At 36.8% G+C, this 26,254-nt stretch overlaps 1 protein-coding gene across 5 annotated transcripts in view; it reads left to right on the forward strand.

Annotated features, from left to right (window-relative positions):
* The first annotated feature begins 8,133 nt into the window (after positions 1-8,133).
* The window catches only part of atg10 (ATG10 autophagy related 10 homolog (S. cerevisiae)), a 38,290-nt gene continuing 20,169 nt past the window's right edge, over positions 8,134-26,254 (forward strand). For 2 of the 5 annotated variants that reach the window (XR_015500526.1, XM_087269709.1), the window contains exons 1-3: positions 8,136-9,749; positions 16,708-16,830; positions 20,218-20,337. Coding sequence is in view for 3 of the 5 variants with exons in the window: in XM_087269709.1 (XP_087125835.1) it covers positions 9,723-9,749; positions 16,708-16,830; positions 20,218-20,337 (270 nt within the window). In the remaining 2 variants the exon portion in view is untranslated. 5 annotated transcript variants of the gene reach the window in all.

A 26,254-nucleotide genomic window follows, 5' to 3' on the forward strand; every position in this document is an offset into this window, starting at 1 on the left:
GTCAACCCATCACAGCCTCCCCGGACACAACCCCGTCACCATGGCGACTGCAGGAGCGATGCCTCCCATTGGTCGGGGCTCCGAAAAGGAACGCCCGTTTTGTTGGGTAACTGGAGTGAGTGACGGTTTCTCGGCCCCGCCCACACAGAAACACAACCCCTTTCTTATCTCCTTGCGCTGTGTCTGTGGAGCGCGCGCACACACATACGCGCACACACACGAACTGAGGGGAATTTGAAACCGTACTGAGAGGGATTTTAAACAACTGGCTGTTCCCCTCACAAGCAATCACACCCTCTACTGTCACTGGCCAAATTTAAAGTGATATGGCAAACGCGGAGCGGATTTCTTCAGCTTCTGTTTGTGCTGATGATTATTTGGGTCGTGCAGAATTGCACATCGCATTATAAAATACAGATATAACTTATGGATTTGCAAAATTATTTGTTTACATCTTCTAAAAAGTGCATTAACTGCACTGTAGCATTATAGACAGGTAGCACTGCTTAGAAAATGAGTGTGTGGTTCAGACTAATCTTCTGTTGTATGCTGGGCTTGACATTAACTTTTGTGATCACCAGCCACTAGTAGATTCCAAACAATACAAGCCACTTGCCATTTTCACTAGCCACAATTTTGTTGTTGGGAAAATATATTTCATATGCATAAATTTGACTTTGACACGCTAAAATTACTTGATTTAGATGTTGTGTTCACATGCCTCTTCATTCATTTGACTTTTTGTGTGTCCTGTATGAGCAAATGGGCCATGGTTTCAAAGGCTGTGTTCGAAACCGCCTACTACTCAGTAGGTACTGCATTTGAATTTAGACGTACTACTCGGCCATAGATATATACATTATGTGTCGCCTGGCCTATTGTTGTCTATTGGACGGAATGCGTCAATAGCGCCGCCATCTTGCTACAGGGTAGCGCTCCTTTGAAATGAATGCGGGACCAAGGTACAGTGTAGCACTGTGGCCATCCAAAGCCAGAGATATACACACATACACATATATCTGTGATCGGGAGTTTTCCTGGATGTTAGTATGTAATTTTTTTTTCTAATTACGAAAATTATAATTTTACATCACTTTTCTACATTGATGGATCAGTGACCGCACGGGCAAAAAGCTTGTGTTTGTGTGTACAGAAATCTACTATTCACCCTCCCTGTTAAATTTTATATAATCCGTGTCCTGAAACACAGCTCATCTCCTGCTTTCACTTCTCATACTGACGGAGACTGTTATCATCAATAGCGTTACCTGATTCGTTTCTTTTACTAGCCAACAATAATAAGTTTCTGGCAGTGCAGCATCTCGTTGTCATATTTCTTTTGCATTGTTTGCTGATTTTATTCAACAAAACAGCATAAGCCGAGTGTTTAGTGCGAGTTGGAGCTGCTTTGCCTTATGGTGAATGCAGTAAGTGACTGTTATCATCAATAGCGTTACCTGATTAGCACAAAAGTTCAATATTAAATATAAAAAAGTTTAATATTACCTATGAAATGTTCTGCCTTTGTGCTTTGTTTTCTTTGTTTGCTCGTTACTACACTCGTAGACAGCGCTAAAATCCCGCATCTTCACGTAATAACACTGTCTTATCTAGTGCGGTTGAATTTGTCCTGGGAGCACTGTACCAATGTGGCGCCGCTATTGACGCATGCTCAGGGTCCCTATGCGATATCTAGTGTATGTATCTATGCTACTCGGCCGTTATAAAAGTGCGTTCTATCCGCTTGTTAAGTGTGACGTCACGCGAAGCGGCTTCCGGGTCCAAGCGCTCTATTCAACTGAATGGGGAGACTCATGAAATGGTAATAATAAATGTTTACAAAGCGATTTAATACTTTCGAAAATCACGATGGGATGCACACTCCAGAATCTCGCCGGAAGTAGTAAGTCATCCGGGTACGTCTCGCATACTGTTTTTCGATTTCTACCAATTCGGACATACTACTCGGCTCGCATACTGATTTTAGCATACTGTATAGTATGGAAGTATGCGGTTTTGGACGCAGCCATCCGTTTGTTAAGTGGTGACGTGTTTGTGACGTATATAATACTGTTTCCGGGTCCAAGTCGCCATTTATTTGAGTGGAGAAATCATTTGTTTATGATCACGTTTTATTCCTATCACACATTAAATTTAATTTTATATAAAGTCATAGTGTACACAACAATCTCTGGGCTTGCTGCATAACAAATACCAAAAATGTAACAATTTATAAAAAAATTAATCACTTTCTGGCCATCGGATATTAGGCATGGACATATATAATGCGATCGTGGTTTTCGAAAGCCTTAAATCGCTTTGTAAACGTTTATTATTACCATTTCATTAGTCTCCCCTTTCAGTTGAATAGAGCGCTTGGACCCGGAAGCCGCTTTGCGTGACGTCACACTTAACAAGTGGATAGTGTTGTGTTACCAGGGGTGCCCCCAAGGGGTGGCCAAGGGTGGCCACGGCCACCTCTATGGCCACCCCAATATGATTTTGTTGCTATTATTAATTTAAATGTAATTATGTAAATTAACAATATTTCCATAAATAATAAAATGCAGCCACTGTCGTTGTTGACAACACACACACACCTTAAACAGACAGAAATGGCAATTTTTTAAAGAAACAACAACGGGTATGTATGTCATACATAATGTATATATTTTGTTAACCTTTCTAGTTAAAAACTAAACATATCAACGTTACTTAACAAGGCTCAAAATTCTCAAGGATCAGTAAAGTGTTTATAATTTGTTTAGTATTGTCTGATGACGAGAGACGAAACACGACTTTGGGTTCATGCGATTGTTAAATTTTTATGAAGAAATGACTATTTTTAAAATAAAAACATTGTGTTTTATGCAAATGAAAACCGCAACAATTAATAAATGCCTTTTTTAAATCAGCTTTTCAGACTTGTTTAGCACCTCGTTTTTTTGACTGGTTGACTTACAAAGGCCAAAAATTGTAATGATTTTGTAGTGAATATCAATAGAAGAAGCTGTATTGATAATATTGTTGCTCAAAAAGGAATATGGATAAACTATATTATCAGGGTCTGTATTGTGAGTGTGTGTATACAGTAATGCCTTTTGTTCAGGTTTTTATGAATTAATTAATTCATTATTATTATTTTAGTAATAACATATATTATTCATATTTAGTAATAATTAAAATATTTAAGATCGATTAATTCATTAATTAAAAGAAAGTTATTTAATTTACTAAAAACAAAAATATAGCATTACACTATTTATGTGTGTGTGTGTGTGTGTGTGTGTGTGTGTGTGTGTGTGTGTGTGTGTGTGTGTGTGTGTGTGTGTGTGCCACCCTAAGATTTGGTGTGGCCTTATCTGGCCACCCCTAAGCAAATTTTCTGGGGGAGCCACTGTATGTTACAATTAGTTTTTAGTTCACATGACTTTTTAGAGCTCAAATTAAGGATTTACCAAGTTTGTCGCTGACCATACCAAACATAAATAAATTACTATTTTGTTTAACCAATGACAGCTGAGGGGGCGTGTTTGTGGAAACCTGTTTGAAAACAGTGCTCTGTGTGCAACTGTAGTGTAGTCTGAAATATGTAAGCAGGGGCGGATTTAAGCAATAAGCAAGGTAAGCGGCTTGAATGAGTGTGTCTGTTTCCCAGAGATGGGTTGCGGCTGGAAGGGCATCCGCTGCATAAAAACTTGCTGGATAAGTTCATTCCGCTGTGGCGACCCCGGATTAATAAAGAGACTAAGCCGACAAGAAAATTAATGAATTAAATGTTTTCTATCATATTTTGTATAGTGAGGGTCTAAAAATTTTAATTTAAATGTAATTATTACATCTGCGCAAATGTGTCCCCCACCTTCAATCATGGACCAGTCCAGCTGTCAAATCAATAAAGATTTAGTTTTAATAACGAAATATTTAAATTACATTTTTTTTGTTGTGTTTTTTATATAGTTTTTAGTTCACATGACTTTTTAGAGCTCAAATTAAGGATTTACCAAGTTTGTCACTGACCATACCAAACTTAAATAAATTACTATTTTGTATCCACAGTTTTTAAATGTGTCAAAAGAAGCTAAATATACTGTAGCTGTATACTATTTATTTAACAAAACATTTCTTAAAAAATAAAAAAGAAACAATTGACATTTTAAAAAAAACTGCTGTAGTGTATCTAAAATTATGCACAGTAATCTGTCCTGGCTAAAGGTCCCAGATCGCCAGTGAACTATACATAAATGGGGAGTTAATCTAAAATTAAAGCAATGTTATTGTAAAAAATGATAAACCATATTACCAAAAATAAGCAAAAGAAAGCAGGTGAAAAACATTCCGTGTGTGATAATGAAGGGATGATCACACACAAGGTTAACGCTAGGCCAGTTAATAATCTGTTCAAAGAATGGTTAAAGCGAAAGTAATCAGTGCTGTTTACCAAAAGACAAATCTAGAGCTCTTGAAAGCAGCAAAACTATGGGTGCAAGAGCATATATTTTTGTCCAGTCTATTTGAAAGAGAAACGCTAACACCAGTTGCGTTTTTAGGCACGGTTGCTTCACGCAAGGGAGAGCGCACGCGTTTCAAACAGTCACGTGCATCACATCACATGTGCGTGCGAGTGATGTAATTAGCTTTGTCAGTCTTGCTGCTTCTCGATTCTAAGATCACATTTGCACGCATATTGGGCCATCTTTATTGTCGTACCCTGATTTTAAGAAAACTACAATTTAAAAATTATTTTCAACCAGCCAAAATGGCTAGTGGCGGTGTCTGTCTAACCTGCAACAGGGGAAATTTACCCACATTTGGCGGGTTGGCGGGTGTTAATGTTAAGCCCTGGTTGCATGTAATGAATGGCTACCAGTGTTGGGGGTAAAGCATTACAAGTAACGTGAGTTACGTAATAATAATAATTTTCTAGGTAACGAGTAACAGAATGCATTACTTTTCAAAAATAAGTAATAATGTTTTAGTTACTTTTCTAATTAATTACTTTTAAAAAATGCTAAATTAAAATTGAAGTAGTCAAAATAAATCAAGCACTCAATTAGACAACGTGTTCATTATGTTGTACACATCGAAGAAAAGGAAAAGGAGATTGCCTCAATGGCCAGTGATTTTACTTAAGATCAGGGGCGTCGCTAGACCACATTAACTGGGGCATGTGCCCCAGTAAAAATCGCCAGTGCCCCAGTAAATACTTTGAGATGTGATTTACTTCATATGCAAAGTTTATTTATTAAGAGTCGTATTTCTGAAATAAAGACGTTATTCTCGATGTGCAAACGAACCAACGTTGGTGAAAGCAATGTAGTTTAACCAAAAAGCAAACTAAGCACTAAGAATTCAGATGAAATTAATAATCATGCGAAAGATTTCTTAAATTGTCTTAGCATCACTCCATTTGTGACTTTAGATTGTTTTTCAGTTACATTAAGGATTAATTTCTGTCATTTATTTAGAATATTAATTGTATAATAACAGTCATACTGTTATTTATTTATAATTATATGTAATTTTGTTTGATTAGCACCTATGTTCATTTTTTCCCACAATTTCTGTTTAACGTAGAGCAGATTTTTTCAACACATTTCTTAACATAATAGTTTTAATAACTCATCTCTAATAACTGATTTATTTAATCTTTGCCATGATGACAGTAAATAATATTAGACTAGATATTCTTCAAGAGCCTTCAATACAGCGTAAAGTGACATTTAAAGGCTTAACTAGGTTAATTAGGTGAACTAGGCAGGTTAGGGTAATTAGACAAGTGATTGTATAACTATGGTTTGTTCTGTCGACTTTTAAGCTGCGGTCACAGTAGAGTTTGTGTGTGCGATATTCTGTCGTGGGGAACTGCGAAAAGAGGCGGGATTAAACAAGCTTATTAGACATTTTTAAAAGCGGGCGATTGCTCCATGTTTTTAATTTCTGTCCAGAGATGTCATTTTGATTCTCGATTGTTCTCACACAGTCAAGTGATGTGATTTCACAGGTCAGAGTTCACCAAGCTTGAACTTTGCACCGCAGCAACCTGCGAAACTTAACGCATGACCCTGCGTTTCTGGTCTGAGGTATTCGCGTGCGTATGAATGGAAGTCTATAGGAGGAAAAGCCCAGTGTGACTGCAGCTTTAAGAAAAAAATATAGCTTAAAGGGGCTAATAATTTTGTCCTGAAAATGGAGTTTAAAAAATTTAAAACTGCTTTTATTTTATCTAAAATAAAACAAATAAGATTTTTTTCCAGAAGAAAAAAAATTATCAGACATACTGTGAACATTTCCTTGCTCCGTTACATATCATTTGTGAAATAATTCTGACTTCAACTGTATATATATATATATATATTTTTTTTTTTTTTAATTTTTTAAATTTTTTTTTTTTAAGGGGGAACTATGTCCCAGTACAGCTTTTTGTCTAGCAACTCCTCTGCTTAAGACAAATAGTACAAAAGCAGCAAACACATTGCTTTAAACTTTCATTAGTCTGTACAGTACACAGCATGTATAGCCAGGGGTGGATCTTCTTTGGAGTTCTTTGGACGATTCTAAGGGCCCACGCGTTTTGAGGCCCCCAGAGATGTTATTAGGGGCCCACGACTCCCAAGCGTTAACCGATTAAAAAAATCAAGAGTAAGATATAATGGATGTGTTTTTGTCGTAGAATAAAACGTGAAAGTATCTTGAGTTTACGATTGCCATGAACCTTTTTTAAATGATTTAACCAAAATCCCATTCAAAAAAACCTATTGACTTTGGCAGGAGGGAACTGGGACTGCTAAAATGCTAATGGTTTTTGCATGCAAATTGACGTCATAGTTCCTCCACTATGCACTATAGGACTGGCGACGTCACTGTGATGGGGTAGGGTTAGGTGAGCAGATTAAAAAGCATTGGATGCTCAGATTGCACTGGTTCCTAGTTATTTTGATAAATATCCAAATAGGCAAATAAATCAGAAGTTCTAAAACAAACGCAGTAAGTAAGCAAAAACCAGTATGGGATAAAATGATGTCTCAACAAAGTGTTTATAAAAGAGTCCCTGAATTACCAACAAATTATGTCGAAATTCTGCATATGCTAGACACTTTTTAATCCCATGACGCCACAGGAGATCATCTGTGTATGGCAGTAGGTAGCCTAGGTCGCAGGCGGATGGAAACTGTTCATTCTGTTTACATCACCCAGAAACGTTGATTCATCTTTTTTATGATTGTGAATATTCAAAAAAATTTTGGGAAGATCTATCATTGTATGTCAAAAAAAAAATCAGGTTTTAGTTGCAAATTGACCCCCAAAGACGTTATTTTTTATTTTGTTTCAAACAATTTATCTGTGGAATTTTTACTGAATCTTTTAATTTTTTTCTGTAAATTTAATGTTCATAAATGCAGGTTAAATAACTCTAAACCTTGTTTAAAGGTTGCTATTGCAGACTTTCATTTGTATATAGAATCGCTCCAATATATTAAGAGCGAAAAATGTATAAATACAATTATTGTGGCAAAGGAGCTGAAGTTAATTGATTAGTACTCTTGCTGTTTATTGGTTAAGTTAAAATATTATCATTGTAAAGACCTCTATGTTGAATTGTCTTTTTTATTTGTTTAAATTATGTAATTTATTTTAATTTGTTATTAGTTACTTTTGTATTTTTGGATGTCATGTTTAAATTGTATATTTGTTGTTCAATTAAAAAAAAAAAGTAGGTAGCCCATGTGATGCAAACAGTAGATCACGTGATAATTATGATTATTTAAGATTCAATAAAATGTTTAATATGGAAAATATATATAAAATCATTAAATTGAACATTAAATCTTGCCTATAGATACATTTTCAGGAATGGAAATGATTCGCTCCATCACCAATAGTATGATTGATCATAAACAAAACATCAAAACAATGTCATAATGGCTACTAAAAAGCGTCAGGGCTTTAGTTTCGGGTTAAACTAGCTGATTGTGGACGCTGATCTCATCTGTCTTGTGCTGTGTGTATTATTTTGGCGAATGTTTTAACTGCTCTCTGTCCTCTAATGTCTGCGCTGTGCTTTTTTTTCCCGGAGTGGGCGGCTTGAAACCGCCTGTGCTGAATAACATTGGCTGTTCCGTGGCGCCCCCTCCGCGCTCAGGATCCCGGAAGTGGCCGTGTGAGATCATGGTAAGACCGAGCGGTAGAGCAGTTTGCGCCAGCGTGTGTGTGTCTGTATGTGTGTGTGGATGTTCTTTCTGACGGTTTCGAACATTTAGAACATGTAGGCAGATTCTAAATCACATCAAAGTTAAAAAGAACGTGTTCTGCTGTAACCACAGCAACGATGCCGCCGGCTTTATAAATAGCGGCTCTTGAGTGCTGCACGGTTGAAGAGCCCCGAAAGCTGATGCTCAAACTGATGTTTTCTGTCTGCGCTGTTGTGTTTAAGACGCTTTATAACGCTTTATATAACAGTATCAGCAAAAGGTGTTTCCTGGCTATATGCAAAGAGGATTCATTAGTCTTTCAAGCTGTAAACCGTTGTTATATTTGAAATTACAGTGAAATATTAGTGTAATTTGTGTTAAGACACTTCACATCCAAACTTCGATCATTGTAATACACAGAGGCAACTGCATATTACAATAAAATACTCGAAGAGGTTGCAGGAAGTAAAGAAAAGTTAACATATACAGCCAATTATTAGCTCAACAAACAAAATGTGTAAGTTTAGGGCAGAGCTATGCGTTTGTTTGACCAATGACAGTTGAGGGGGCGTGTTTGTGGAAACCTGTTTGAAAACAGTGCTCTGTGTGCAACTGTAGTGTAGTCTGAAATATGTAAGCAGGGGCGGATTTAAGCAATAAGCAAGGTTAGCGGCTTGAATGAGTGTGTCTGTTTCCCAGAGATGGGTTGCGGCTGGAAGAGCGTCCGCTGCATAAAAACTTGCTGGATAAGTTGGCGGTTCATTCCGCTGTGGCGACTCCGGATTCATAAAGGGACTAAGCCGACAAGAAAATTAATGAATAAATTGTTTTCTATCAGATTTTGTATAGTGAGGGTCTAAAAATTTTTTATTTAAACGTAATTATTACATCTGCGCAAATGTGTCCCCCATCTTTAATCATGGACCAGTCCAGCAGTCAAATCAGTAAAGATTTAGTTTTAATAACGAAATATTTAAATTCTATTTTTTTTGTTGTTGTTGTTGTGAATTCTTTTTTTTTTCTTGGCCTTTTTTTAATTAGATAGAACAGTATTGAAGGCTGATTTATACTTCTACGTCAAGCGCACGCGTATTCTATGGCAGAGCCTATGCGTGGACGCATAGCCCTCGCTGTAAACGTTGGCGTCGCTGATGTCCACCTCTCAAAAAATGTAACTACATGTCACAACGACGCATAACGCAAGCTCTGATAGGTTGGCTTGGAAACGCAGACGAGTGTGGGCGGGACTGAGAGCCACGCGAGTCTGTTGGAGTGACTGTTTAAAAGTTTCGACTGTTTACAAGGAGCTCTGGATGGAGACTGTTGCTTTGTGTTGGGTTAAAGTTGTTGCACGTCCGCCAATCCCAACCCTCAAAATGAGCAAGATTGAACTACTTGTACATTAAGGAAGCGTTCAGAAAAAACAAAACACCAGCAAAGAAACTCGACACAGAGGAACATATACCTACTGCCAGCTAGAGTTTCAGAAGTGTTATTGCAGAGCAACAGAAACAGAGCGCAGAAGTATAAATGCACAGCTACGCACGCGCATTACATGTAAGTGCAATGCAGATGCATTTTAATACATGATTTATTTGCTATGTTGAAGTGTAAGAAAGTAGCTAAACCATTAAAAAAATCATTTCATTTTAGTATTATCACATGGCGAATATAATTGGACAAACAACAATAGTAAAAATAGCATCGTTTAATAAACATTTTAATGTATTCAAAGTCTTATTTTGGACAATCTGTATTCTTCAATTTGATGTTTTTTTTTTCACCTTATAATGTTTACAGTTCAGTTTTACATCTTTATTTATTTATTTTTTTTCAAAAGTGATTTATCCCATATTTTAAATTATGCTTTACACTTTAATGTGCCTAAATATGAACACACAACATCCTGGCAAGAAATTACCAATGCTGTCCAGTTTTTATACAATTTTTTATCAATTACATTTACCGAATAAAAACGTATGTGTTTGGAGTCGAGGAAAATAATTGTGTCAACATTTTTAAAAGTTACATCTCTATCATAAATGATAGAAAATTATTATTATTTTGGTGAAAAAGTTCTGAAATACACTCACCAGCCACTTTATTAGATATATTAAAGTCCTGCTCGTTAACACAAATTCCTAATCAGCCAATCAGATGACAGCAACTCATTGTATTTAGGCTTGTATGCATGGTCAGGACGATCTGCTGCAGTTCAAAGCGAGCATCAGAATAGGGAAGAAAGGGGATTTAAGTGACTGAACGTGGCTTGGTTGTTGGTGCTGCTCTGAGTATTTCAGAAACTGCTTATCTACTGGGATTTTCACTCACAACAACAATTTCTCGGGTTAACAGAGAATGGTCTAATGATGAGGAAATATCCAGTGAGCGGCAGTTCTTTGGGCGCAAATGCCTTGTTGATGCCAGAGGTCTGAGGAGAATGGCCAGACTGGTTTATTCCAGTAGAGCACCTTTGGGAGATTGGCATCATGGATGTGCAGCCGACAAATCTGCAGCAACTGTGTGATGCTATCATGTCAATATTGAGCAAAGTCCCTGAGGAATATTTCCAGTGTCATGTTGAATCTATGCCACAAAGGATTAAGGCAGTTCTGAAGGCAAAAAGGGGTCCAACCCAGTGATAGTAAGGTGTACCTAATAAAGTGGCCGGTTAGTCTAAATCTGCAATTGCCCAGTAACCAGTAGGTTTATGAGTTTAAAATTGTTTATTGAGAACAGTTTTAAATGTGACTAATTAAGATTTAGCTGTATGCATTAATTGTTTGTGAAGATTTGCTATTGAAGCTAGACACGCAGACAGAGCTAACCCGCTCAAGTGTGTGCTTTTGTTTATTGCTTTGCACTCTGTAATTAATTAAGGCATGTTGTGAACTTGTGTCTGTGTAGTTTATAGTTGTAGATGCTCTTTAAACCGGCTGATCGGTGAAGATGTGAATAACCGGCTTGTTTGATGTTTCTCATTTCTGCTTGTTCATGCAGAGGGAGTGAAAGAGGCACGGGCAGGAAAGAGCCATTTAGCGAATCAGACGTTTCCTCTTGAGTAATTGAAGCCAGAGTCACTGTTGCGATCCAGCAGCCAAAAGTTGTGATAGAATTTTTTTCGGCAATTGGAAATGTGCATGTGAATATACACAGCTTGCTTTTTTAAGTGCACCGTTTTTTGGATGTTACCTGTCATGTAGTTTGTAGTGTAGCTGTGTGTGAATGTAGAGGTCTGCAATGGTCAAAGTTCAGGATAAATGGTGTTATTGCTTCACAAATGAAAGAGGTAAATCTGGACTTCCTGAAACAAAGCATCAGTTGGAGCACACGTAGTAGAGTAAGGTCATTGGACCAATCAGAGAAGAGTACAAATCCATTAGAGTGTGCCGTCTACATTTTTGTGAATTTAAAAACGTTACTTTGGGAACGTTTCATTGCATGTTTAAATTTAAAATCCACTAGAGGGTGCAGTTTACATTTTTGTGAATTTAAAAACGTTACTTTGGGAACGTTTCATTGCATGTTTAAATTTAAAATCCACTAGAGAGCGCAGGCTACATTTTTGTGAATTTTAAAACGTTACTTTGGGATTGTATATTGCATGTTTAAATTTAAAATCCACTAGAGGGTGCAGTCTACATTTTTGTGAGTTTAAAAACGTTACTTTGGGAACGATATATTGCATGTTTAAATTTAAAATCCACTAGAGAGCGCAGGCTACATTTTTGTGAATTTAAAAACGTTACTTTGGGATTGTATATTGCATGTTTAAATTTAAAATCCACTAGAGGGTGCAGTCTACATTTTTGTGAGTTTAAAAACGTTACTTTGGGAACGTTTCATTGCATGTTTAAATTAAAAATCCACTACAGAGCGCAGTCTACATTTTTGTGAATTTAAAAACGTTACTTTGGGAACGTTTCATTGCATGTTTAAATTTAAAATCCACTAGAGGGTGCAGGCTACATTTTTGTGAGTTTAAAAACGTTACTTTGGGAACGTTTCATTGCATGTTTAAATTTAAAATCCACTAGAGGGCGCAGGCTACATTTTTGTGAATTTAAAAACGTTACTTTGGGAACGTTTCATTGCATGTTTAAATTTAAAATCCACTAGAGGGTGCAGTTTACATTTTTGTGAATTTAAAAACGTTACTTTGGGAACGTTTCATTGCATGTTTAAATTTAAAATCCACTAGAGAGCGCAGGCTACATTTTTGTGAATTTAAAAACGTTACTTTGGGATTGTATATTGCATGTTTAAATTTAAAATCCACTAGAGGGTGCAGTCTACATTTTTGTGAGTTTAAAAACGTTACTTTGGGAACGATATATTGCATGTTTAAATTTAAAATCCACTAGAGAGCGCAGGCTACATTTTTGTGAATTTAAAAACGTTACTTTGGGATTGTATATTGCATGTTTAAATTTAAAATCCACTAGAGGGTGCAGTCTACATTTTTGTGAGTTTAAAAACGTTACTTTGGGAACGTTTCATTGCATGTTTAAATTAAAAATCCACTAGAGGGCGCAGTCTACATTTTTGTGAATTTAAAAACGTTACTTTGGGAACGTTTCATTGCATGTTTAAATTTAAAATCCACTAGAGGGTGCAGGCTACATTTTTGTGAGTTTAAAAACGTTACTTTGGGAACGTTTCATTGCATGTTTAAATTTAAAATCCACTAGAGGGCGCAGGCTACATTTTTGTGAATTTAAAAACGTTACTTTGGGAACGTTTCATTGCATGTTTAAATTTAAAATCCACTAGAGGGTGCAGTCTAAATTTTTGTGAATTTAAAAACGTTACTTTGGGAACGTTTCATTGCATGTTTAAATTTAAAATCCACTAGAGGGTGCAGTTTACATTTTTGTGAATTTAAAAACGTTACTTTGGGAACGTTTCATTGCATGTTTAAATTTAAAATCCACTAGAGGGTGCAGTCTACATTTTTGTGAGTTTAAAAACGTTACTTTGGGAACGATATATTGCATGTTTAAATTTAAAATCCACTAGAGAGCGCAGGCTACATTTTTGTGAATTTAAAAACGTTACTTTGGGATTGTATATTGCATGTTTAAATTTAAAATCCACTAGAGGGTGCAGTCTACATTTTTGTGAGTTTAAAAACGTTACTTTGGGAACGTTTCATTGCATGTTTAAATTAAAAATCCACTAGAGAGCGCAGTCTACATTTTTGTGAATTTAAAAACGTTACTTTGGGAACGTTTCATTGCATGTTTAAATTTAAAATCCACTAGAGGGTGCAGGCTACATTTTTGTGAGTTTAAAAACGTTACTTTGGGAACGTTTCATTGCATGTTTAAATTTAAAATCCACTAGAGGGCGCAGGCTACATTTTTGTGAATTTAAAAACGTTACTTTGGGAACGTTTCATTGCATGTTTAAATTTAAAATCCACTAGATGGCGCAGTCTAAATTTTTGTGAATTTAAAAACGTTACTTTGGGAACGTTTCATTGCATGTTTAAATTTAAAATCCACTAGAGGGCGCAGTCTACATTTTTGTGAATTTAAAAACGTTACTTTGGAAACGTTTCATCGCATGTTGAAATTTAAAATTTCAAAAAGTCTACATTTTTTTCAAATTTAACACATGTTATTTAGGGTTATGAAATACATTACTTAAGGTACGTTTCATTGCGTTGTTTTAAATTGCAAATCATTGGTCGTTGTCTACATTTTTGCAATGATAATCTGAAAAGTTATTTAGAGTACGTTTTGTTGCACATTTCATATAACAAATCCACTAGATAGTGCTGTCTGCAAATGTTTGCGTTGGGTGTTTCATCGCATGATTCTAATTGCAAATCCACTACTGCGCGCTGTCTACATTTTTGCGATGATAGTCGAAAATACGTTACTTTGGGTACATTTCATTGCATGTTTTAAAATACAAATCCACTAGAGGGCACTGTCTACATTTGTGGAAATCTGAAATGAACTGCATTCAAATTTGTTTTTTACATTTTTCTATTTGTGTGAATTTGAAATATGTTAGGCTTTTAAAATGCGTCACTTACAGTAAGTTTCATTGGATGTTTCAAATTATAAATCCACTAGATGGAGACATCTACAGTTATACGTATTTGAAATATGTTAGGGTTCTGAAATGCATAGGGTATGTTTTATTGCATGTTTCAAATTTCAAATTCACTACAGGGCTCTGTATATTTTTGTGATGACAATCTGAAATGTGTTACTTAGGGTACGTTTTGTTTACGTTTCAGATGACAAAGCCACTAGATCAGGGATGGGCAAACTTGATCCTCGAGGGCAGGTGTCCCTGCAGAGTTTTGTTCCAACACTAGTCAAACACACCTGAACAAACTAATCAGTGTCTTCAAGATCACTTGAACTCTATAGGGAGGTCTGTTTGAGTAGGGTTGGAGCTTAACTATGCAGGACACTAGCCCTCCAGGATCAAGTTTGCCCACACCTGCACTAGATGATGTGATGTGTATGATGTGTACATTTTTGCAAGTCTGAAATGCAATGCGTTGGGTACGTTTTGTTGTAAGTTTCAAGTGTCAAATCCAATAGAGGGCGCTGCCTAGATTTTTGTGAGTTTGAACTATGTTAGTTTGGGTCCTGAAATGCGTCACTTAGGGTATGTTTCATTGCTAGTTTCAAATTACAAATCCACTAGAGGGCGCTGTCTAAATTTTTGCGATGATCATCTGAAATGGGTTACTTGTGTTATGTTTTGTTGCACGTTTTATATGACAGATCCTCTATATGGCACTGTCTACATTTGTGCAAATCAAAAATGCACTACATTCGGTATGTTTTGTTGTATGTTTTTCTCATTTTTGTGAATTTGAAATATGTTGGAGTTCTAAAATGTGACATTTATAGTAAGCTTCATTGGATGTTTCAAATGACAAATACGCTAGAGGGCACCATCTACAGTTATGCGTATTTGAAATATCTTAGTTGGGGTTCTGAAATGCGTCACTTAGGGTACGTTTTATTGCATGTTTCAAATTTTAAAACCTCTAGAGCAGGGGTTCCCAATCTTTTCAGCCTGCGACCCCAAAAACGACAATGCCAGTGACTCGTGACCCCCCCATATCCTCTGAGGTGGTTATAAATATAGAAACCTTGCATGCAATGGTGCACACACACCAATACACCCAATTCTATTCTTCGTTTAATTTTTTTAATGTATGTCAGTGCTGTAAATGGGCCAGAAAGTTTAATCTGGTGCCATAAAATCAGTCTGCTGCATCTGACGCTATTGCTGTCTCTTTAATATTATGTAATTACCCCAGGGGTCGCAATCCAATAGAACTAGTAACTATAAGCTACTATAGTAACAATATTGCATGCAACTATAAACAACTATTTTTTTCTCTTCAGTAAAAAATGGTAATTCTAGTGGTTAATTGAAAATAAATAGATTTTTGGAAATCACCAGGCGACCCCTCTTCATTATACCGCGACCCCTAGGGGGGTCCCAACCCCCACTTTGGGAACCACTGCACTAGAGGGCGCTGTCTATATTTTTGCGACGATCATTTGAAGTGTGTTACTCGCGTTATTTTTGTTGCATGTTTTATATGACAGATCCTCTAGATGGCACTGTCTGCATTTGTGCAAATCTGAAATGCACTGCATTCGGTATGTTTTGTTGTACGTTTTTCTATTTTTGTAAATTTGAAATATGTTGGGGTACTAAAAAGCAGCACTTACAGTAAGTTTCATTGGATGTTTCAAATTATAAATCCACTAGATGGCGCTGTCTACATTTTTGCATATCTGAAATCTGTTGCTTTGGTTACATTTTGTTGTATGTTTCAGGCGTCAAAGCCACTAGAGGGCGCTGCCTACATTTTTGCAAGTCGGAAATATGTTGGAGCACGTTTTGCTCCACGTTTCAGATACACATCCTTCTTGTACACATCCAGGAGAAGGCAATGCTTGTCGTACAGATCAGCTAGCAAAACACTGACCTAAACCTTTCCCTGAACACAACAAGTATTGTTTTCAAAAGCAAACGTAAGAGAAAAGTGCACTGTGACCAGATAGATTTACCTTGATTTTGCGTTACTTTAATCTCTATTGCGGCAGGAGTGCGCTGCAGCTTTCCGATTGCTTTCCGTCGCAACACTGTAAAAGTTAGGTACAAGCAGACCACGCCAGAAATGTTGTCCTTATGGAGATAGATAGGTCACGTAAACATATACATTACAAATCAAAGGCAGCGTTAAGTTGTGCAAAGAACTGCACAAAATAATCCTTTATTTATCGATAATGTCCATGTAAATATTCTTAGTGTGAAAAGGAACAAAAATCGTTGGTATCATACTGCCCCCTAGTGTTCATTTCACCTAGAAACACCAGTCAAATGTATGTTGAAATAGGATTTTTGCAGTTTCACAAAAATGTTGCCTGATATTTATAAATAAGCCAGCATTGCTGATGTTTTTATTGGTCGCGCATTGATTATCAGTTGTTAACTGTGTACTTATGTTTACTCTGACCCTCAGATGACCGGTGAGAGAAAGCCTGCATCATGTTTTCTGGATGAAAATACCTTCCGGCTTTGCTGCCGGCTTTTTCTCCAGCACTCGGAGAGCATCCAGGACGGCTGGATCTGGGAGCAGATCAAGGTGAAGCAAATGTTTGAGTAGCTCCACTAAGTCTGGGTGTACTTCTGCTCCTTAGAAGATCAGAATGAAAGAAAGAGCTCCAGGGTGAAGCTCACAAAACATGTCCAGAAAGAAAGAGTGGAGAGGAAGAAAATTTGGCCAGGTTTTAGATGATTTTGACAGTAATATAAATTCAGCTCTTTCTCTCCTGAATTTTGCATCGCTCTTGCTAATAATGTGACTTTATTAGGAGCTTTGTTACATTTTTATTTGCACATTAAAGTGATTTAGTAGTGCATAATCATTTTGCTATTGAATTTCAGTGTTCATTTAAAATATTTATATATATTTTTTTACTTTATATAAATTTCACTAAAAAGTAATGCTTTAAAAGCAGTTCAAAAATGTTGCTATAATGCTGAAATGCACACATTCTGTTTAAAAATTCCCAATTTTCCAATGGAGGACTAATTATTCTCTATTTATCCAGGGTTTCCGCAGGCTCTTAATAAGTCCTAATGTCTTAAATCCCAAAATCAACATTTTAGGCCTTACGTCTTTAATTGACTGAAAAATTGTGTTGTAGGTCTTAAACAAGGCCTAATTTTTCTTTGTTCATGTTTAGTAACCAAATCTGGCCAAAACCTATACATTCACCAACAATCCATCTCAATAAAACTTTAAACTTTTTATTTGAAAGGTAATTTTAACTCTATTTATCATAATGGTTTAATTATTTTGCCTACAATAACATGTTTAAAAGTGCTCCATGTATTTATTGCTGAGGAGACTGAGATTGTTGTGCATAGATTTAGTTTACTATAGTTTTAAAACTTTTTAAAACTTTACTTTTTTTTAACTAACATTTATTTAATTTATTTTTTTAAGAAAGTTTATGTTGGAAAAAATGTATGGAGACAAGTTGAACTTGTTTGTTTTCGCACAAATATTTGAAATGTTTTGCTAAGAAATATCTAAAATATTAAATTTTTTTATTATCAATGTATTATTGTATTACTTAATGTATTGAATAATATATACTTTTTGATAGGTCAAATTTAAATCTCATCCATCTGGGATATTTTGAAAAACTCCTTTGCCTTTAGCCCTTTATGAGTCTGAAATTTCATTCATAATGATCTTTAAAATGTCTTTAAATGTCTTAAATTTAACTTGATGAAACCTGCAGAAACCCTGTTATCGTCATTTTTCATTGTAATTATTTTTAGTTCGCATATTTCAATAGTTCTTTCAAAATGGTCTTGCTTATTAATTTATTAAAACTTAAAGATTAGTTATAGTTTTTATTAGTTAATTTATTAAAACTTGTAAGTATTCTAGTTTTTATTAACCAATTTTGGTTTGTTTGTTTGTTTGTTTGTTTGTTTTCCATTTTAATATAATATTTTTACATTTATCATGTACTTTTTTCATCTAAATATCACGTTCAGCTCATATTTAAGAGTATTGCTTAATTTGTATGATATTTTTATGATGTACATTTTGTAAACAATAATTTAAAGCAAATATTCTAAAATATTTAAAATAAGCTGAGTTTAATATTTAAATAATTTTCCCAAAATATTTATTTATTTTTATTAGATTTAATTTTGGTTGAAATATGATTTATAGGTTTCCTGAGATTCATTATGTGGAGCACAGGTGTCAAATCCAGTTCCTGAAGGGCCACAGCTCTGCACAGTTTAGCTTTATCCCTAATTTAACACACCTGATCAAACTAATTAAGTCTATCAGACTTGTTTGAAATGTAATGACCCGTTTCGGTATGCTTTTATGCCTGTTTCCATGGTCAAAAGGTACTAAAAATCAAACCGTATCACACCACTTTTTGGTTACCCTTGGCAAAAGGTACCCAGCATGACAAAAGGGTACCAAAAGGCGGAGCTTGATGCGCAGCTGAATGATATGGACCCTTTTCACACTTCTGTGTTTCTCAGTAGCGGAAGTTGTCATAGTTGGCAAACTTAGAGCGCAGTGAATTGGAGAGTACAACAAATAATTTTTTTACAATCGTATTTGCTCAAATAATGAAAGAAAAAGCCACAATAATGTTATAAAGACTTTCAGAAAAAGGAAAAAAAATGTGTGGGACTGATAACAGCAGCCAGAGGAGAGAATAATGACAAATTTGCTGTCCTGTCCCATAAACGCTGCATTAAAAACCCCTCGCATAAGCCGTAATTCATTTTTTGTAATTTAAAGCAAAGATGATATAACTTCTTGAGCTGCTGATAATAATGTGTGCATGATTATTAAAGTGCTTCTGTCAGCTGATCCTTTCAGAAAAGGAGAAGCGCGAGAGTGAAGCGTAAAAATAAAGGAGAAGCCAGAAAAAACAAAGGAGCAAATGATTCTTTCAGCAACCTAAATATTACATGTTAAGTCAATGCAAATGCGCGAATAGACATCCTGCGTCGCGATGAGGACTGAGGATGCGGGAATCGCTCGAGTTCAAAAAATCTGAACTTAAGCCGAGATTCGTGCCGAGTTAACCAATCAGGAGTTTGCTCTTGTGGGGGTGTGATTGTGACGTAGGGCCTGTTGTTGGCGTCCCGGGGAAAATCCTCCCGGCGACAACAACATCTTCTCATCAAACTGGGCTCCGCTCAGTCAGAAGCACCGTTAAAAGCCTCCATCATCCGGGTTCATTTTCTGGAGGAGTTTATGAACTCACAGAGCTGGATGCACCCTTGAAAGGATCTAGTGGACTCGACAGACACGGCAGTAAATGTATCAACGCTGTTTTTCAGCCTTCACAAAGCACATAAACATTGTTATTTTATTAAAAAAAAAACATGTTAGACATTTAACAACGTAGCTAGAGTCACCGGGCAGCCCTGCCCATCATGCGAATCCACGTCTGTTCTGAAGTGAATTTGACACGCGAATGAAGCAAGTAAACTCAAATGGTCACGCGGCTATTTACGTGCGAATAGCGCAATTTATCCACGCGTTCCGCTTCTGGTGTGAACACAGTATAAGGGTCTATATATGTATATTTATTTCTTTATTTTATATAATTGCAAACGTTACAGTAGGCTATTTCATTAATCTTCAGTATTAATCAAATTAGGTTCATAGAAAAATTAGTAATAAACATTTATAAACAAGTGTTTATGTGTATAAATCATCTGTTTTGTGAGAACTGCTTCTCATATGATATGTGAACGACTCTTACAGCTTTACTTTGAGCGAGATTTCCTTAAGTGAGAATGACGTCGACTGAAACTTTGTCGTACCCCACTTTGTCGTACTGTACCAGTCAGTACCAAGCAGTGGAAACGGGCCATAAGTGTGTTGAAGTGCGGAGCTGTGGAGTTTGACACAAGTGATGTAAAAGGTACTGTTTGTTTCTGATGATGATTTGGTGTTGTTGTTGACTTCCAGGGCTCTGATGAAGGCTTCATGAAGAAGACTGTGCTCATCCCTGTAAAATCTAGCCTTTTGGACAAACAGCATGAGTCTATACAGGCTGAAAACACTGAACTTCCGACAGACGACTTTGAGGTAAAACCAGAATCACTCTTCATGTTATCTCACAGACTTGCACTCTACAGGCTCTACTTTAACACAACATTATGGGCGTGTCTGAATCCACTTTTGCTGTTGTAAGGATGGTAAAATCCGTTCTTTGCTGCGGCGCATGGTCTAACAGGGTTGTGCTTGTTCTCTTGATGAGTTCTGGGTGTGTTTTGAGCATAACCTGCTTTGAACCAATCAGAGTCTCATCTCATTCCTTTTAAGAGTCAGTTGTGTTGCTCCATGGTGCATTTGCTATTTACATGGCGACTTTGTAAGTGTAAAAACTGAACGCTTCACTGGTGAGAAAACTGTTAATTAGAGCATCTGCAGCGCGAGGATAAAGAACGAGCCTCCTCCATTCAGCCTCTTTACTTTCACTCTTTACTCCTTTACTTTGGTGGAGTGAGGAAATGGTGGAAACTCACTCCACTGAACACATCCATTAGCCCACATATTTAATTTCCTTTAAGCGCAAAGATTTGCTTCAAAACTATTTTTAAATTCAGTTCTAATCTCCAGCAGAGGAATAAATGAACAGGAATAATGAAGTGTGGTCAGAGTTACATCCAAACACACGTCCTGCTCTTATGCTCCATATGCTGATGCAGACGTCTCCAAAACCCCACAGGTGGACAAATCTGAACTTGTGTTTATTAAAACAAATATAAATCTGTAGATAATCAATAATACTGCTAATAATAATCACATTATACAGATGCAGATCGTCATGAATAAACTTTAAAAGCCCCCCGAGGTGGAGAAGGCATGGAGGCAGTGCTGTTTATATTGATGTAGAAAATCATCATTTCTGGATCATTTTAATCCTTTAATTGTTTTCATCTGTAAAGATATTTGTGTATTGCTGAACATCCTGTGTGTATTCAGCAGTGTGTAAGCGTTTGGACCTGCATAGGTGCACAACTAATGCTCTCTACGCTGGACTTTAGCTTTCAGTTGGTCAGTGGCGCGGCCTATTTCAGTTCCTCAAAATAGCAACGCACTAATAATGTGCCTTAACACAGTGGTCCCCAACCTTTTTCTAACTGCGGACCGCTTGACAATTTTACTACAGACCGGGGGGGTGGGGGAGGGGGGGTTGAAATAATAATAATAATAATAATAATAATAAACGTGAATCCACTGTACTCATATGGAACTTTATTAGCACATTGCTCCAACATTACAATACTATTATGTAGGGGTGTCACGATTTCGATTTTTAATTGAAATCGATCGAAATTTATGCTCAATTATCGAATCAAAAAATAGAATCGTCGATGCTGCCACGCCCCCATGTCACGTCAGCTTGGCTTGCCAAGCGGGAAAAAAACAGGCTTGTTGAAGTGCTTGCAGAAGCAGGAGACCCGTCGACAGAGCTTAAACTCTCTCCTCTTTCAATGAAGTCGCCGGTGTGTAAGAATTTTGGACTTCCAGTGAGTTATGTTAACAACGTTCGTGTTGTCGACAAAAAACACAGTTTTGCAAGCTCTGCTATGTATGTATTAGGGTTCGTCCGATAGACAACACCGGCATCGCGATCCTCCGCCCGCCCCCGTTGCAAATCCGCTCGCGAAAAGTACACACTCAGGCCCTGTTTACACTGTCTTTGTTTTTAAATGGCATTTTAGAACGACAACGATTTGACATCCACAGTGGCGTGTAGCATTTCTGAGCAGCCCTCCTTCCTCTCTACCTCTGAAAATGTACATCAGGTGACCACACAGACACAGACGCACACAGCCATGCGCTCGAGACAGCAGGTCCAGGCAGTCAGAGGACTGCTTCAATCTTTCACTCACTTGTACTTTGTCATTTTAGCGAACACCTCAGATACTGTTGGCTGGTTTCTGTTGGTTGTGCGTCTTTTTTACCGACGCCATTATAACGACACAGATCACTGCCTATTTACGAGTCCTGCAGAAAAAGTGATTGACAGGTGGTAATTATGTGCGTAACTTATCTTTATTCATTTACTTTATGATTTGTTTATTGGTAAAACAAAGACCATGCAGGTCAGGTAGTTTAAACGGTAGACTACAAATAATTAATTGGTCATTAATTAATTAATTATTCATAATCGAAAATCGAATCGAATCGTGCCTTTAGAATCGAAAATGTAATCGAAACGAGGATTTGGAGGATCGTGACACCCTTACAATTATAATATTAGGAAGTAATAACTTTATTAACACATTGTTCCAACAATATAACATTATAAAATCAAAAACTGTCCGTAACGTTAAATCAATGGGAGCCCTGAGCTTGTTTCTTTGCAACGAGATGGTCCCATCTGGGGGTAATGGCAGTCAAAAGCCCCTTTCACACATACAGACCTTTCCAGAAAATTACCGGCAATTTTCCAGAAAGGTGTGTATGTGTGAACAGGCCCTTTTCAAAAATACTGGTAAATTCGTTCTGGCTATTTTCCGGAAAGAGAAGTTGTAACATTACCGGTAATTTGCCGGAATGCTGCACTGTGTGAACGCAGAAGGAAAACTGCCGGAAAGAGCGCGTCCACGTCTAGAACGTGCTGACGTGAGACGTCTGCTTTAGCCGATCAGAACAGTCAGACGCATTCACGTCCGCGCGGTTTCTGAGAATAAAAGCCTTTGAATATTTTCCCAGACACATTTAGCTGCTATAAATTAGTCAGATAATGTTTATATGTTCATCTTAATGCCAACCGTGTAAATAATCATCAATAAGATGCTAATGATAAGCCGTTGTTTTTTTACCTTCAAGCTTTGCGTGTGCCCGTGAAAGAGCTTGTGAGCGCCTGCACACACACATCATGCAAGTCCAATATGCCTCTTTTCACGCGCTGTCCCCACAAATCCAGTTTGGCTTTAAATGCAGCTACTTTATCTGCCAACTTAAAGATAATTAATTCTTGTGCAGCACGGTACTGATTGATCCACGGACCGGTACCGGTCCGCAGCCCGGGGGTTGGGGACCACTGCCTTAACACACCTCCTTTATAGACAAGCACACATGAGTCCACAAAGTAGTACAAATGGATTCACTATTTAAACAACTCACGCCAAGCATGTCTTGCACCTTATTGCACCGGGTGTATGATAGGGCCCATAATGATAGTGATCTGATCAACCCTCTTAAAGGGCCATGAAACCCCCTCGTTTCAGCAGGGTGTTTTCACACCTCTACTTTGGAAAAAGTCAGAAAAGTGGGCGTGTCCAGCTGTGTTTAGGGGGAGTGTCGGAGGAACTAAAGTGGGAGGGTGTGGGAGTGTCTATTTGGGCACGCTGAGTTTCTGAGTCAAAATACACAAACACAGTAGAAAGTGATGGTGTTTAACCTACATGGACATCTGTAGTCGAATTATTTGCCAAATTACTAAATGTTGGACTTTAACTGCAGTTTGGCTCTTTCATTCAGGGAATTCATTCATGCCCCTCGCGACAAACGAGATATTTGATTCGAGGAACTGCTCTAAGCGTGTATTTTTCATGCAACGTTTGATACCGCACGGTGAATGAGTGAAAAAAACCCCTCAGCATTTCCCGGAAACTTAGATGCACACGGCAGGTAGTGTCAGAAAGCTGTGTGTGTTATTCCGGTCACTAAATGCGGTGAAAATCCTACACGAGGTTAAAGTTTGGTTGTGGTGCTAACATGTTTACACTTGGTGCAATAGTTAACTTAGTTCGATACAAAAAAACTGAATAAACAAAGAGCACTGGTCGCTCACTTACCAAATCTGTAGAGACAGGACAATCACCAGCAACTAGAGCCGCGTCTTTATTAAGAGGAGACTACAAGCGAATCCGGATCTCAGCGTTTGCAGATGAGAACAGCTCTCAGGTAAACAATAATCCTCCTTAGACACGTAAGTTATTGTTGTCGAGCGTCGCGTACACTGTTAATCCACATGTGACTCCAGCTGAGCTCTCACAGAGAGAAAATGAAAACAAAACTTAACTGCAGCAAACTATAAAAGCAACACTTCACACTTGTTTTGCCAACACAACGTGGCGTCTCTGCCGTCTAAACACTCTGACAGTAATGAATATTAATGAAGTTGCACAATAGAGCGCGCTGATTGGTTTGAACCAAGCTTTACTCATGCATTAATGCATCACACTGTAAGACGTAATAAGACACACTCTGGCACAGACGTCCAGTCTGCACGCTGGAATACACACTATTATGTCATGACCGTGACGCAGCTTCAAAAATTCGTTTCAAACCGGAAGTACGAATTTGCTTGAAATAACGCAAAAACAACCAATTTACACTTTTTAGTGAAATATAGGTGTCCTAATAGTGTTTTTAGCAGTGTGGGACACATATACGACTGTCAACAGCTCAAACACATGTGCTCTGGTGTTTCGTGACCCTTTAACATTAAAATAATAATAACCAAAGTCGCTCAATCTGACCTATTTTGGACATATGAGAGGATCGTCTGTGAACTGAGGGTGGAAAGAGCAAGTCCGTTAATAAAAACAGGCCACCAAAAACCAAGAGTGACCTAAGTGTTTCCCCACATACTGAAGCAATTACCTGAAGGAAACACTTTGACTAATCCTGCACTTTATTGCCGTGCCGGCTTTAGTTTTGGAAAAACTTGCTAATGTTGGCCTGTGCTTTTATGTGTCCATTAAGATGTTTCTGCTCTTTTGTCCCTCACGATGCCTCAGCCTTGTCTACACACTTCATGCACTGTCCTGTTTTGGGAAAGTAGCTGTGCGTGACATATTTAACCAGTGTTTTACGGGTTTTTGAAAATATAATGTTTGCAGGTTCGCACCATAGCCGTGCTTCAATGCGAGCTGTCTGCAAAGGTGTCAAAAAGTGCTTGATAAATAATGATATCGTCTATCAAATAAATAAAGAGTCGACTCTAAATTCATTTGAAGACTCAATGGTCACATGACTCAATTAAATATCGAAACAAATCAGAGAATAAAATGTCCAACACAACACTGTCAGCTCAGCCGTCATTATTTCAGTAGTGGAAGAGAGAAGGAAGAGAAAGAAAGAGAGACAAAATAATATTAATAATAATAATAATAATGATAATAGTAATGCCTTTGTTTGTTGTGAACACACGCCCTCTACAGGGGAAGATCAAACATGTTTTTGTCTTTTTTTTGTTGAGTGTAATTTTCTTTCTTTCTGGAAAGATGGCAAGGCAAGGCAAGGCAAGGCAAGTTTATTTATATAGCACATTTCATACACAATGGCAATTCAAAGTGCTTTACATAAACAAGAATAAAAGAAACAAGTAAAATAAAAATAAAAACAAATAATAAAAATGCATAAAAACAAAACAAAACATAAAAACAGGTAAAATGTGATATGAAAGAATGAAGAAGAAGAGAAAAACATGATAGTGCAATCTGTCGGATAGAAAGAGATGGATAGATCTTTTTTTCTTTCTTTCTTTTTCCCCCCTTGCGCTCTTTTTTCACTCTCACGTTCTTCACATTCACGTTGTTTTCTCTTTTTCACTCTTTCTTTCTTTCTTTCTTTCTTTCTTTCTTTCTTTCTTTCTTTCTTTCTTTCTTTCTTTCTTTCTTTCTTTCTTTCTTCATTTCTTTTCGTTCCTTTCTTTTTCTTTCTTTCTTTTCTTTTTTCTTTCTTATTTATCACTCTTTCTTTTTCTTTCTTTCTTTTTTTTCTTTTTATCTTTTTTCTTTTTTTCTTATTTGCATCACTCTTCTTTCTTTCTTTCTTATTTTTCTTTCTTTCTTTTTTATTTATTTATCTTTCTTTCTTTCTTTCTTTCTTTCTTTCTTTCTTTCTTTCTTTCTTTCTTTCTTATTTTTCTTTCTTTCTTTCTTTCTTCTTTTTCTTATTATTCTTTCTTTCTTATTTATCACTATTTCTTTTTCTTTCTTTCTTTTTTCTTTTTCTTTAAATCATTCTTTCTTTAATT

The sequence above is a fragment of the Danio rerio genome, chromosome 10 (genome assembly GCF_052040795.2).
Source record: "Danio rerio strain M-AB ecotype USA chromosome 10, GRCz13ab, whole genome shotgun sequence".
Lineage (NCBI taxonomy): Eukaryota > Metazoa > Chordata > Actinopteri > Cypriniformes > Danionidae > Danio > Danio rerio.